The 14,920-nt window shown below is 41.2% G+C and overlaps 1 protein-coding gene across 4 annotated transcripts in view; it reads left to right on the forward strand.

Moving 5' to 3' along the window:
* The window catches only part of SPON1 (spondin 1), a 361,499-nt gene that overhangs the window by 190,710 nt on the left and 155,869 nt on the right, over positions 1–14,920 (forward strand). For all 4 annotated transcript variants that reach the window (XM_052695645.1, XM_052695646.1, XM_052695644.1 and 1 more), the window contains one exon: positions 3,337–3,443. Coding sequence is in view for 2 of the 4 variants with exons in the window: in XM_052695644.1 (XP_052551604.1) it covers positions 3,337–3,443 (107 nt within the window). In the remaining 2 variants the exon portion in view is untranslated. The remainder of the gene's footprint in view (positions 1–3,336; positions 3,444–14,920) is intronic.

The following is a 14,920-nucleotide window of genomic DNA, read 5'->3' on the forward strand; positions in this document are numbered from 1 at the left end:
GCAAATGTCTGTTCACGGTTCTCAAGTTGCAGATAGAAGTAAATATTAGAAGCGTACCTGCACTGGCTGATGTTTGTGCATCTGGCTTATGCAGCACACTGTAGGGCAGGCGCAGGGCTCGGTGTGCTGCCCCAAACCCAGGGGCTCTGAGCATCTAAGCATCCCGCTGGGGGCATGGGGAGAGAGCTTGGAGTGCGTGTGCACGGTGTGAGGGAACTGGGGATCTGTCGAGTGGGGGATGGAGGCAGACAAAAGGAGCTGGTGATACATAAGCTTCCCTCTAAAGTGCCGTCCTCAACTTTGAGGTTTAATTGATCCTTACGGGAAGTTCTCATTGTTCAATGAGCGCTAATGAACGTAAGCACCGTGGGAGGGATTCTCAGCTGCTCTTTCAAATGGCACAAACGGAGTTGAGCCCGAGGAGGACTTTCAGCTCTTGTGCAACATTGAGCCTCTATCTCTTGTGAAAACCAGCTGCGGTCCGGCGGCTCCGAGAGCAAAGCGAGCTGCAGTTTGCCTGCTGGCACAAGCGCTCCGTAGCCGGTAAGGGCAGGTATCCCTGCACCGCGGAGCTTGGGCAACCGGCAGAAGTGCTTTAAGCCAGATCGGATGCCAGTGTCGACCCAGCACAGCTCAGGGATACCCAAACCCCCCGGGACCACTCTGCTCCAGGGTCCCCCCTGATGTGCCTGATGTCCCCAGCTCCAGCACTCCCAGGGCACCGGGTCTCCCTGCACAGCCGGGTGTGCAGGGGGAAGGGCTGCACCGCTCGTGTCGAATGAAGCACGGATTTATTCTGGGTTAAAGCGACTGTGTAACCGCAGCATGAGTGCTGCTAACCCCAGGCATTCAAAAAGTATGAGTCAGGCTTTGGAATTCTCGTCATCTTTTTTTTTTTTTTTTTTTCTTCCTTTTTTTTTTTTTTTTCCTCTCTGCTGCTGAAAGCTTTTATGGTGTTTTAGCGTCCTCTGTTTTATAGGTAGATGTTTTCTTCAGGATTTTGGAAACTGCTTGGTCTGAGCTGTGAAGTTGTGAGGAAGGCAGTGAAAACTGTTGAGTCAGTTCACAGCTGGATTCCCTGTTTCCTTGCATAAGCATTTAAGTATTTCTGGTGTATCCTTTTACTTGTGGTGATTCAGACTTTTGAACTGCATGTAATATATGGAAAAAGTTGTTGCATGTAAAAGACCTTCACGGCAATTAGTTTCTAAGAACCAGCATCCAAGAGAGCGTGGTGGTTTCATCCTCACTGAGTGCAGCAGTGCTCTTCTCAGTTATTGCATCTGGCCGTGGGTTTCCATTTAGGTGGGGCTGCAAATGTTTGCAAAGCTGGGCTAATAACGCTAATTTTGAAGCAGTTAGTAGATGGATGCATTAGTAGATGGAAGCAATGTTTGGAAACATAATCGGAAACTTTAGCCCTATTATGGTGCCACTCACTTCCTGTACATCTGATGTTTCTTTCTCCTAAGAGACAGTGACGTTTAAGCTCATAATAAGACTCCATGGAAAGAACAGAAAAAGCGCACAGGAAATCATGAGAGCTGGGGGCCTTGCTATTATGCCCATCAATACCTTGTATTTCTACAGATGTTCACAAATAAAGCAAGAACTCTCCTTGGTCTCAATGCAGCACTTGCAGTTCTTAACCTTTTGCGCATCTCTCTGAGCCATTCATCGCAGGTGGTCAGAAAAGCTGCATGTCTTTGTACAAGCAGCAGGGGACCTGGACCCAGGTACAGCTCCTTAATGCTAGAAACCTCCAAATATCCTGCTTTATATTTTTCAGTCAGCGAGTATCTAGGTCAGAAAGGTCCACATATTCCACACGAACTCTGAATGATGTTTGGACTCCTCACCCTGTTTGTGTGAATGCTCTTCTGTGAAGTTGTGCTTTGCTCGTGGAAGCTGTGGGTGGTCTTTGGTTTTTGTTGTGCCAGTCAGCGTTAGAGAATGACAACTGTGTACTGCAAGCAGTGCTGTCTGCATCGTGCTTGAAGTTAGTTACTTAGTAGTCAGATTTTCTGACTCTTTTCCTTTAGTTCAGACAGTTTTCTCTTAAGTTTTGTTTTTTTTTCTCTGTTTCAGACTAGGATTCCCATAGGGTGTTGAGAAAAGTGCAGTAATTTTGAAATGCCCCCAAAGACCTTCCTCAAAATTCTGCCCCAATCCCCTTTTCTTAATAGTGTTCAGAAGAGCCATAGCTGACCTCTAACTCAGGTAGGGTCTCCTAGGTGGTGCTTAGGTGCTGGAGGCAAATGGAGGATTGGAGCGTGGAGAAGGGTGTTTTATTCACAGAGTCACAGAATCGCAGAGTGGGCTGGGTTGAAAAGGACCACAATGATCATTGAGTTTCAACCCCCTGCTGTGTGCAGGGTTGCTGACCACCAGACCGGGCTGTTCGGTTATTCTGGTCCATGTTCTTCTGGTCATATCTTCTCCAAGCATGCCATAGACTAAGGGCAACTCCCAATGCTGTTAGGGCTTCTCTCATTCCACTGACATCACTGAAAAGCGTAGAATGTCATGGAGGTCTGCTCAAGAGCCTGAGATAACAGGAAAGGCTTCAGGGCCAAAAATCTCAGTCACAAGCTCAGCTTGTAGTCAAGCCTCACCAAGATGAGACTTCTCTTCTTAGCCACATTTGGTAAATGTCTAACTGCAGCAACAGCCACCTGCAGAATAAGTCATTCCAAATTAAAGATAAAAAAGTCTGCTTTACTGTTTTGCTCATGTGTAGGATGCTTTGGGTACCCAAGCTGGCAGGACAATCATTACTTTACCCAGGAGTTTAACTTTATGTCCTGTTCTGTCCTGAGGTTAAGGAAGAGGAAGGCTAGTTGAAAAGTTAGCACCTCCACAGGCTGGGATGCCTTGCTGGGGTGGGCAGTGTGGTTAGGCTGCTTTGTAGTCAGACACTTTCTGTGCTCAAATGCCTAGAGCTTTGTCTGGGCTCAGAGATGGACAAAAGCTGAAGCCAAATGTTTCGAGAGATGTTCCTTCACATGAAATTAAACAAAACGACAAAAAGATCTTCAACACCACCACCACAAAGCAGCCTCCTGTACAGCTGAACAGATAAGCTGTTCATGTAGGGGGAAAGAAAGGGGCTTGAACAAAATAGCTGAGACACGTCACATCAGTATTCTGGTAGGGCTTTTCAGTTTACGTGGAGACTTGGACTGAAATTTTTGTATTCTGGCTGGCTGTTGTTAGTGCTTTAGCTTTTGTTAACAGCAACTTAACCCAGCCACGTTTCATGCTGAACTGTGAAACGATGAGCACACGACTGTTTTCACAATTAACTGTGTGCTTTCTCTGTTTCTGGTACGTCAGTGACACTTTCTGCCGCCACTCCTGCCTACTTTCGAGGATTCACACTGATTGCTCTGAAGGAAGGAAAAGAAGGTGATAAAGAGGAAGACCATGCGGGAACGTTTCAGGTGAGAGATCTTTCCCTCTGCAAGTCTGTTTCCCTTCGTGCTGGGTTCCAAGGGAGCCACTTCTCGCACAAGAAAATGAAGAACGTGTGGAAGTAAGCATAAATATTTGTGGATTCTGGCACGAGAACCATGTAACGTGCTTTATATGCCATGCAATCACTTGAAGAGGTCGTGGCTCTGATCCTTCTGCTTCATCTTTCTTTTCCACTTTTTTTTTTTAACGTTGAACATGTGCATTAATTATTTGAAATAGAGACACCTGAATTTCTTATCCAAAGTGAATATATAATTTGCTTTATTCTTGTTTTAGTTTTTGCATTTCCGTGCTTAGAAATTCTTGTCCACTGAGATGTAGATTACTGTTTGGAGAATTGTGCTTGCCACAGCTGTAATGACTGTTTTACCAGTCATAAATTAGGTTCTGCTGTTTTATTGATGCTTAGTAGATCTTAATGAACGCATTCAGTGGGATGGAATGTTGTTTATCGTTATCAAAAGAATCAGAATCCAGATTGATGATTCACAAAATAGCATTTCGAGCTATTTCAGAGTCATGTCGCACGAAAAGAATTCTGGAAATGGAGACCACACATCATATTTTATGAAAACTGATAGAAATTGGGTAGTTGTGTTGTCTCAAATGAGAGATTGTTTGCTGTTTGACTTTCCAAAGTTATAAATACAGTTTGAAATACTCTCAGAAATACTGATTATAGTTTACAGGATGGGTAATTATACTGATATTCATTTAATAACGATAAATTTTGTCTGTAACTCACTTGCCACTAAGAAGCATCTCTATTTTTTGAAGAGGAATACTCAGAAGTTTTAACCTGTAGCTACGAAGGGCATCCTACCTCTTTTCTTAAATTGAATTGTTTTTTATTTATAGCAAATAAAACATGCAGACTCAACATGTATTTGAGGTGCCTTAAGGTGTCTTTGTAGCTTGCATACACTTTTTAAGGAAATATGGAATAAGTAAGAAGACAATTGATGTTGGAACAGCTCTCCTTAAAATTGTTTTCTTAATGCTGTTTCAGAAAAATCTGTTTAATATGGATTTTTCTTTAAAAAGTAAACTAATATTCAGGTCTCATCTGAAGTTAAGAAATAGAGATGGTCTGCTTTGTAAGTTTTAAAATGAACTTGTCACCAGTAGTTTCTCTGTTTCAGTTATTAATTCTCCATAGCATGACTAATGGGAAAGACTTGGCCTGAGTGTGTCCCTTATGGCTAGGTGTAAATCTAACGCAAAGGGAGAAACTCGCTAAGCTTTACTGGAGCAGAGTGGGAAACAACGGAGATTCTACACTCAGAAAATAAAGTCTGATGGGTCTCAGTGGAGGAAAGATTTATTGATAATAAAACTAATTAAACAATCAGTATCAATTGCAATCTGAAGTCCGTATTCTAACTGGCAGGTAGAGCTTCAAATTTGTTGCATAACTAAATTTGTGTTTCTGTGGTGCAAGCAGTGCTCATTGTGTTCATCCCACATTGACAGCATTAATGGAAGCTCATTCACATCCTGCCAGCCCTGCCTGTGTTCATACAGGTTTAAGATTTTTATTTAATTATCCCATGGGAGCTTGCGTTATTGTTAAATACTGGTATCTCTTGTAAGATGGCTACATGCTAGTAACTAGAAGGGAAGAAGGGAAGTTTATTAGGAAGGTTTGCACTGTTTGCATTGCAGTGAAGATCTTAGTGATTTTATAAGTTTGCAGAGTAAGAAAAAAAACATGTACAATCACATGCATGCCACTTGCAGTTATGGATTTCCAGTGCTCCAATGCAGAATACGTTATCCAATGAGTGAGCTAATGGAACAGAACTCAAACTGTTAAATAGTGGCAAAAGACTGGATGCCACTTGTGGGCTACTGGCATAATTCTTTCTTGCCATGAGGAGATATTTACTGTTCAAATAATAATCACAGCAAAGAACATAAAATGCACTGCATGAGGAAAAGTGCTTCGCTGATTTTAGCAAGTCTTGAAGCTCTGATAGAAGGAACCTGGATGTTGACAAACGCATTTTTTCCCCCCTTGGAGAGCATAAACCACCGTGTTTTCAAGCCTGTCAGTACTGCTTTTCAATCATGAGATATGGGTTATGCTGACATCTGTGGACAAAACCCACATCAGAAGCTCTGCTCAGGTGAGGGTCCCATGGGGCGATGCCTTTTGGTTTAAAGGTTGTACTGAGCAACGTGTGTAATGCTTCAAAATAGAGCAGAGGAGCATGTGTTTGAGCAGGAAGGTGTTGAGTAAGGACTGATATCTCAGCAGCTGATAGAGCCATTGGATGCATGGGTTTTGGGGTCGCAGTCGTGCTGCAATAAGTTTTGCTCTGCAGCCCCTTGTGCAGGATGAATGTGCTGTGACGGCCTGCTGTGAGTTTACCCAGTGGCTTTGCTCTCTTGCAACCTTCTCATGGCTCATTTACTTTTGCCTTGACTGCGAGTCAGCAGGTATGGTCAGTCTTCATTAATCATTAAGCTGCTGGGTCTTGATTCTGTATGGAGCACAGCTATTAGAATTGTTGGTTGGGCAGGTATTTTTCTCCTGTACTTTTTTTGTTACTTTTGTACTTGTCATAGAGTAGAGACCATTACAGAAGTTCAGTTTGTACTCTATTGTTCTAAATCCGTTTTTCGCTGAGAAAATTAGGATTTTAGATCTGATGTGTTACTATTGGTTCTTTACCAATGCATCCAAACTGTTTTCCTTGGTTCTTGCAGCACGCCCTGAGCACAATTTGTGCTTAGCGTAAATAAATGGCGTTATTTCCCACAAACGTATGTTACATTAAATATAACTGGGGAGTTAAAGATGCCAAATTCAGCTGCAGAATTACCAGGATGTAATAACACAGCTCTTACTTATGCAAATGGTAATTGCACAGCGCTGGGGCGCAGTGCAGCACGCTTAAAGCTTGGGATGCCCGTCCCACTGCTCTCTTTAGAAGAGCTGTTCCCAACTGTTGTCATGCAAAGTGCTGATCCTTCTGCTTTGTAACGATGAGCAACAGTCTGCAAACTGAAGGCAATTGGAGGGCAGCTTCTGCTCAAAGGCAGCAATCAAACTGATAGGCTGTAGAACAGTATCTATATGGGCCGTTTTAATCGACGTGTATATGCAGTGCAATGGACTTAGTATGGTAAATAACATAGATTAATAGAAATTTAGTCCTGAATCTCAATTCATCCATCTTCCTTCTCAAAGGAAAAATAAATGCTCCAAGAAAATCCTTGGGGGTGTTTCCTGAATGTTTTCAAGAAGCGTTCAACAGTAACAAGAGATTCATAATCTCTTCAAGCATTCAAACCCTTTGATATTTTATGAGAAATTCAAGAAAAACTATATAAAACTCTTTTTCTGATGTCTAAACTGAGTTGTCTTTAATAGTGGTGAGATTGTTCTCTTACTAGATAGTCCTCCAGAATTAAGAGCTTCCTTGGTATTTTCTGAGACAGCTACTTTGAAGTTTCCCTTAATCTCTCTCCAATTCCTTACACTTTCCATTTGTATGTTATTAAAATTAACATTTTTCCTTGTTGAGTTTTGCCTTATATGTTGTCGAGTTGCAAGTGCAGTCTTGCTTTTGTTGCCCAGAACTTTGCAAAGTCAGTCAGTTTGAGCCCCTAGTACACAACCGTATAGAATTCAGACAGGATAGTCCTTTGAGAATATCATAATTCTGTTCTCTTCATGCAGAAATCTAAGTGTACACAACTTACCTGTACTGTGGGAACGTTTTGGTACTGTACAGGAGGTCCATAATGAATTTCTAAGCCCTTTCTTGCACAATTGTTGCCTACGTAGTTATTCATCATTTATGCCTATCCGTTTTATTCCCTCTCAGTGTGGATCTTTGTATTTGTCTTGCCAGATTTCATCTTGACTGCATTTTCAGTTTATCAAGGAAATTCTCAACTGTAGTGCTATCCCTCCAGTGTGCCCAGCATTCTTCCAAAAGTTGTTACTGTTTATGAGGTTTGTAAATACTTGTTAAATGGCGAAGCGGCCAGTTGTGTGCAAATGTGACATGTTTTTCTCATGTATGGGGATAAACTGAGTCACACAGACTCAAAATTAGACTTTTCTCTGTCCTGTTTTGGCCTAATCTGCCCTTAGATTATTATGCTATGTCTGTGGTTTTTGTGATATTTTGTTACTGAATGTTTACCTGAAGCTGTCCTTTTACTCTGCCAAGAAAACAAGTTTCACTTTCTTTGCTTTACAGTGAGTCAAGAAGTTCTTAGTTTAGTTTACCACCCTGTGGTGAAAAACTAGTTAAGAACAGGAGCAAGATCAAGGTTTTGCTTAAAAAATAAATGTGTGTGTGTGATGTTTATAATAATTAGGTGTTTTCTGCTTAAGCAGATTCATGTAACGGAACCTGAAGTAGCAGCTGATAAGTAAGGCTCTGGTGGTCTTTTGCCCTAAGTCACTTTTCTTTTAAGTTATAACATTGCCTTTGTTTGCTGAACGGTGATCATTTCTTTTGATGCTGTTTTGTTGACTGATGGGTTTGCCAAAGCTTTCAGATTAGAAAATATTGTTATGAAGCTCTTAGAAAAGCCCTTGGTTGTTGTGTTCCTGCATTTTACAGGACTTGTGCATCTTTTTAAGCAGTTGATATACTGCCTTTTGAAAAGAGTAGTTTTAAAAGACTTTTGGCCACATCTGAAGATATATTAGATCTTGTGTTTATATTCTAACTTAGTTTATATTTTAAAAAATGGCCGCCGTTCTTTATCAAGCTTTTAATTACTGATGTTTGTTTCGTTTTAAAAAAAGCTTATGCCTATGTATGAGTGTATCAGACAACAAGTAAATGGCTTACTCTCTGATGGATGGAATGATGTAGTTTTGTTCAGGACTTGCCCAGTGTTTTGCTCCTGTTTGCATTCTGTACCTCCCCAGCATCTTATTGCTAGATGAGAGTCATCGTACCGTCTATAAGCATATGGAAATAACACATTTCTACTCTGACTTGACTCTGACTCATCCAGTGGTTTGCAAATTGTGATATTGATTTACAGTTCATAGTGAAATCGTGTCGCTTAAGTTTCTCAGTAAAGCTTCCTCATAGCATTGAAAAAGTAACGTTCCCCTCTAGCTAAAATGTTGAACTCTGAGGTTTTCATGGAGGAGGGTTGTGAATTTACAGGTAGGAAATTTAGTCTTCAAGTGCCAGATGAAGTGAGAGGAGGTAAGAAAAGGATGGACACTATTTATTTCCTTGCAGCTTTAAACCTAGTAATTACATGGCTGCAACTTGTGTACCTTGCTTACATTTATCAGGGAGGAATATGAAGCAGATGTGTTGGCTTTCCAAAGAGAGATGGTTGCTGTACGACCCTGCTTCCAAAAAGGGGGTGTGTGTGCAGTTGCATTCAAAACCCTAAATGAAAATTCTGTTTCTGAAGTTTTGATCAGTAGTTCTGTCATCAGCAGGAGCTAAATCAATGTGAAACAGCTGCATACAGTCATTAAGTTCATGATCCGATGCTATTATAGAAGCTTAAAGATGAGAGAATTGGGATATGCCAAGTATGCGATTTGGAGACTGAGAAGGGAAAGGTGAATCTTGAATCTGTAAAGTTAAATGTCATATTTAAGTCTCTGGCAAATGTAAAAGATTAGGAGTATTCCCAAATTTCTGCTAAATCCAGTCTTGCCTTGGAATTATTTTATGAGAATCACTGTGCACGTTATTCTAGGCAAATTCAGTGGTAAAATGGGCTCTAATTCCTATTGTGTGTAGGATGGAATTGGTTGTCCTTGGTGTAAACTTTCACACATTTTCTAGAGTTCCCTGACTTCCACAGTGTGATACTCAGGGGTTAAAACTTGAGCTTATAAAATAAAAGGCATCTGTCACAACAAGTAATAGCGATGGGAAGATGTGAACAAACTCTTGGAATGAGATTACGTGGAAAAATCTCCAGTACACTGGAAGAGGTAGACCTGAACCACTTACTGGCAAGGTTGTGGTTAAAAACTGTATTGCTTCAGACAGTAAAAGATTATTCTGTAAAACAAAAGTGATGAGTGCTGGGAACTTTTAGAAGGGGAACAGCTCTGTGGTAGGTATTATTTGCTGCTGATGACACTGTAGAAAAAGCAAATTAGATTCTAATCACTTTGTTTGTTTTTTGACCCTTCATTTACTTTTATTTTGTTTCTTCTTGTTTGAGCTTGTGTTCAAATGAGGCATTTTTATGTTCAGTCACTCATTTTTTGCTTATACTACATACCAGCTTGTTACACCACAGAAATTTTTTCAAATCATATATCTAGTTGCCATGTCTTTTGGGATTAGTTATTGAAGCCATGTGAAGGCACAGCCAAAACCAGAAAACATAAGAAATCTGTAGATATTATGTATTTGACTACAGTGGATGCTTGAAGTACTGGCTAGCATTTATTAAGAGGAAAAATACTGAATTTTTTTTTTTGGTAACTTGCTTATGTCAACTCCGAGTGTTTTTCTGTAGCTTACTGGTTTGTTGCTTAATAGGAAAAGAGACCTGCTGAGAGCTTGCTGGGATTTATATGAACTCTTTCACCATGGATGCTGGGAGAACGAGAGACAGCAGGTACAAGGTGAAACAAGGCAGAGTAGGACTTTTCTCTGTGATGATGGTAAGGCAGTACTACAGACTGCTTAGAGATGGTGTGAACTCCATCCCTGCAGGTTTTCAGGACTAGCCTGGATGCAGGTACTCTGATTTGTAGCAGTGCATTGCAATAACAGGAGTTATGGGCAGATGACAACACTGACAGCACTACCCAGGCGCCAGCACATACAGGGCAGTTGCATGCAGTCTGTAGGGAGAGGCGTGTGTTCTTCCATGTAGGCATATGAAATCAAATCTGAGTTAAGGGTAATATCGATGAATTCGTATATAAACGTATGCCTAAATATTGCTAAATATTCCCGTCTTAAGTTGAAAACCAGAAAACCTCTTCCAAATCATGCCTGCCTTCAATAGGGCTTCCTCATGCTGATGGAAGGCAGTATCTGACTTCCCTTCAGACAGCTCCATTTTAACTAGACTGGACTGTTTTTCACAAGGGATATCTTGCTGTGCCTCTACCATTACTTTTAAACCTTGAAACTATTACTTTTTATTTATTTGGCATAAGTTCCTTTTTTTTTTTTTCTTTCCCCCATTTTCTTGCCCCCTTCCTGTCTCTTTGGCTGTGGAAAGGTTAATCTACTTCTAGACACATCATTCTTTCATTGTTTAATTTAATCTCAGTCTGTTCTCATATTTTCTTTTTGGTTGGTGAGATAGTACTCTTCCTTGAAAGCAGCTTCAAATGGCGATTGTCACAGTAAGAGCTTATATTTTCTTTTAGCAAAGGGCTGTGCCTAAATAAATATTCCATTTGTTGATGTTTCGAGTTGTGCTTTCAAGAAAAACACACACCAAAAACCCACCCCTACCTTCTCCCTAGGGAAAAAAAAACAGTCCTAAACCAAAACCAGGAAATGTGCATCTTGAGATATGTCCGCTAAAACTCCAGACTCTTTTTCAGAGCTAAGGCTTATCAGAAGTATGTTGTCTCAAGTCTGACTTCTGCCCTGCCTTGCAGTCTGCAAATTGTACACACTCTACTTCTGCGGTGCCAGACTGCATCACAGTGATGTATCAGAGTTCCATGCCTTAATCTCCTGTGAAAAGAATAACTAAATTGTTCTGTCCTTGGGTGAGCTCTAAACCTTCTGGCTCCCAAAGGTTCCTGAGCGGATTCCTCAGATGATTGGAGTTGGCTGCTCCAGTCAATGTGGGAAGATGTGTAGAGAGGAAATAGCATTAGAAGCACTGTCCTCTGCCTTACAGGCTCCAGCCTGCTCTTCACACCCACCCTCATTGGGAGGGACCTTCTGGGCCTCTTGGGGCCATGTAACACCTTGCAGGAGTTTGCAGTGCAGATCTGTCTTCCAGACCGTGGTTTGCATTTGCAGTTATTTCATTCAGAGCCCAAGTCCACTTCTGGGAGTGCAGTTCTCTTTGTTCAGTCAGCGAAAGCTGTTGTGTTCTTGTCTTCAGAGCATTGCTGAAGAGAAGGTAACCGTCTCAGTGATTTCAAAGGAACACGTGTTAAATACATTTTCTTCCAGCCCAGGTAATCTACCTAGCACATTGTTATTCTAATGCCTGTCTGTCTTTAGATAGTGACTGGTCTGCACACAGAAACAACTCTGGCAATAACTTTACAGAGGATAAATGTCATGGTTTATAGCTCCACCTGTACATAGACTATGGCTTCATTGAAACTTTTGCTGAGCATCTCTTTCTTCACTCCTAGTGTTACCATCAAGCTTTCCTTTTGGTCTTGTTATTTACTAGCTTAATCTAGGGCTCTCACCAATTACTTCATGTTCTTTGTGGATCTGCTGAGCTGTATCACCATTATCTCCTCAACTCTTGTCCTTCTTTAAATGCTCTATGAATTACCTCTGATCTATTTACCATTCTCCAGTGTCAGAAAACCTTCCATCTGTCAGTTTCAATCAGCAGGGCTTTAGTGTTTGTTCGCTGCCCTTCCACTTGACATCAGTTTACAGGTATTCCCTATGGATCTGGACAACCATGCTACCCCCATCACGAGACAGGTTTTCAAAAAGCAAAGTTACTCTGGCTAGATGTGCTACCAGACTGCAGTGACTGGACTATAGAAGTAGAAGTTTCTGTACATAGGTGACTCCTCTCTTGTATTATGCTTTCTTTTTGGAAGGGTGGAATGGGTGGGGGTGAAGATGATAGTAGAATCTGAGTCTCAGTTTGACTGTTTCTCCAGGCTATATGGACTTCTCCACTATTTTAAGAAAATTTTGCTTTCACACCTCTAGAATTGTGAGGAAGGAACACAGACACCAGCAGAAAGTCTCCCAGTTAAATTTAAATGGTGGCTGTTGTTTGTTTGGATTTTTTTCCTCTTACTTAATTGTTCTGAGTGCCTTTTAGTGGTTTAGAATTGCAGTGGCATTTTTAAGTTTAGGAATTTATCTGCCTACTGGGCTGGCTCATGAACAGCTAGAGAAAATCCTTCGGCTGATCTTCAGACCGTATTGGACGTCTTCAGTTCTCCAGGCTTCATAGTTGTCAGGAAAGTTGGTTCTCATCACGTTCATTTGCTGAATTCATTGCTTCCAGACTGAATTTATTTTGCTGAGCCATTTGTCTTGAGAATTGCTTTGTGAATTCAGAAGGTAGTTTTACGTTACCAAAGTGACAATATATTTAGCTTTCGTTATTCTGGCCTGCACATGTGCCCTTCTCAGACCTAGATGCAATCTACGCTGGCAGTTAGTCTTCCTCATTTGCAAGTGTTCCCTTTCTGATGTTGGTAGAAGTCTCTCACTGTTTGCATAAGGATTCTATTTCAACTTCCACTGCTGTCCTGAATAGTCGTAATTGATTATTTTCTCTACTGCAATAGCTCTTTCTCATGACCTAATAACCCAGGATCATTAGTCATCTGATCACAGTGTATTTACTCTACATCAGTGATGTAGTCTGTGTCCCTGAATGCCTCTCCATGTAGCACAGGACATGAAATGCAGGTGGTGATGGACGATATTGCTGTTTCATCTTACAGCCACAATAATGCAAGATCTGTTAAGGGAAATGGCCATATATTTTGACTCATTCACCATGCCTGTTTTTCAGTGCTTTGTCCTAATGTACCTTCATAGATGACTTCTGTTAGTTCGCTTCATGCGGTCATGAGCAGATATTTACACAGATGTCCTTGGGATGATAGGCAAGGACTTGTAGATTTTTTTTTTTTTTCTTCCTAATTTTACCTTTTCATTTTCAACACATCAGATGTTTTGCTTCAGTGCTAGTATTTACTCAAGAGACTCTTCAGACATTTCTGTTTAGGATGCTTGATTTTCTTTGGCTTCTTTTCTTTAAAAACTTCAAGGTGAGGCTAGAATGCATGTTTGAAATGTCTTCTCTCACTGCATGTGTTTAGACTGTTTGGAAACTGAGACCAAAAAGCTGTGTAACATCACTTTTCCTCCCATATCTACTGTTGGAGGACTCTGGGAGCTCCTCATCCAGTCTTTTGCCAGCACAATGCTGGATTGCTTCAGAACGAAGTGACCTTTTTTCTCACTGGTCTGTGAAGACTGAGATGTTAAAGATGTCAAAGATTGAAAGTACTTACATGGAAGATCAGCTTTGGACGAATGGACCGAGTTCTCACGTCAGGATTTCTCTTGGTCTGTCACCCCTCATCCTGATTCTCTCCAAGTGTTTTATGTCCCCTAAAACTTTGCTAATAATCACCTGAAAGGTATTTCTTTCCATTAACATCAAGTCCTGCCAGAGAGGTTCTCAATACTCATTCCCTGCCTAATTTCTGAAAGGCTTCCAGGGGCACCGTTTCAGTGAGATTTACGCTCAGTCCTGTCTGCTCTCTGACACCCTTTCTGTTCACGCTGCTCCCAGCCTGCATCTCATTCTGATGGGAGTACATGACTGCTGCCATCACTGCTGTGAGAAGAGTCATGCCTTTGTTGCTGATTTCTCGTCTGCTAAGTTGTTCTCTGACAGAATTGCTTCTGTTTCTATGCAAGAGTGTCATCTTGATCAGCAGATGAAGCCTGAAGATTCGGCTTCCACGTTAGGCAGGAGACAGTGATGTCTGACTCTCATTCATTGACTTGCTCCTTTTAGTTCCCAACTATTTCTTACTGTAAGGGAGAGCTCTTGCCTTCTACCCAGAGACAGGCACCTGTAGATATGGTCTCACTGCTGAGTCAGGCAGATTCTCAAGCTGTTTGAGTATTTCCATCCTAGCTGGCTTTGGGACTGACTTGCAGGAGCTTGACTTAGTAGGCAACCACTATACAGTGAGAGATGCATCTAAAAATGATGCATGACTTGATGCTCTAGTTAGGCAGTTTTGCTTTCTGAAATGATTTTTGACTATTCTAAGTAACCGTGCCTGTGGAGGGGCCTGTTGCTGGGAGTCACCCACAGTGTAAATACACATACCAGCAATCGTTGAAAGGGGACAGAAAAATTACTTGTAATTGCATTTCTTGCAGATGGGTGTTGTTGTTTTCTTAATTATTTTTAATTATGCCTCCAACTGCCCTCCTTCCTCCTCTGCTCTCCACTGTCCTGTTCAGCTGTTGAGCAAGAGAATCTGAAATCATGTCTTCCTCTTTGCTTTTTTCATGGTGGTGTGAGGTGCTGCTATGTGAATGCGTGTTACAAGTAGAGAAAAGCAGGATTTTTCTCTCTTAGGTTATTTTGATTCCAGTTTGTATAGAGAATTGAATATCTATGTGGGCAAAACTTTTCAAGCAGCCAGAATTACTGGCAATTTGATGGACTTTCTATCCAGGAAATTATTTATTCCAGGAATTTATTTATTTTGCCAAATATTTGCTGGAGAACACTTTGTATTTTTTGCTTGTGGATACTTTTGATT

The sequence above is a fragment of the Tympanuchus pallidicinctus genome, unplaced genomic scaffold (genome assembly GCF_026119805.1).
Source record: "Tympanuchus pallidicinctus isolate F22 unplaced genomic scaffold, pur_lepc_1.0 scaffold3, whole genome shotgun sequence".
Taxonomy (NCBI): Eukaryota; Metazoa; Chordata; class Aves; order Galliformes; family Phasianidae; genus Tympanuchus; species Tympanuchus pallidicinctus.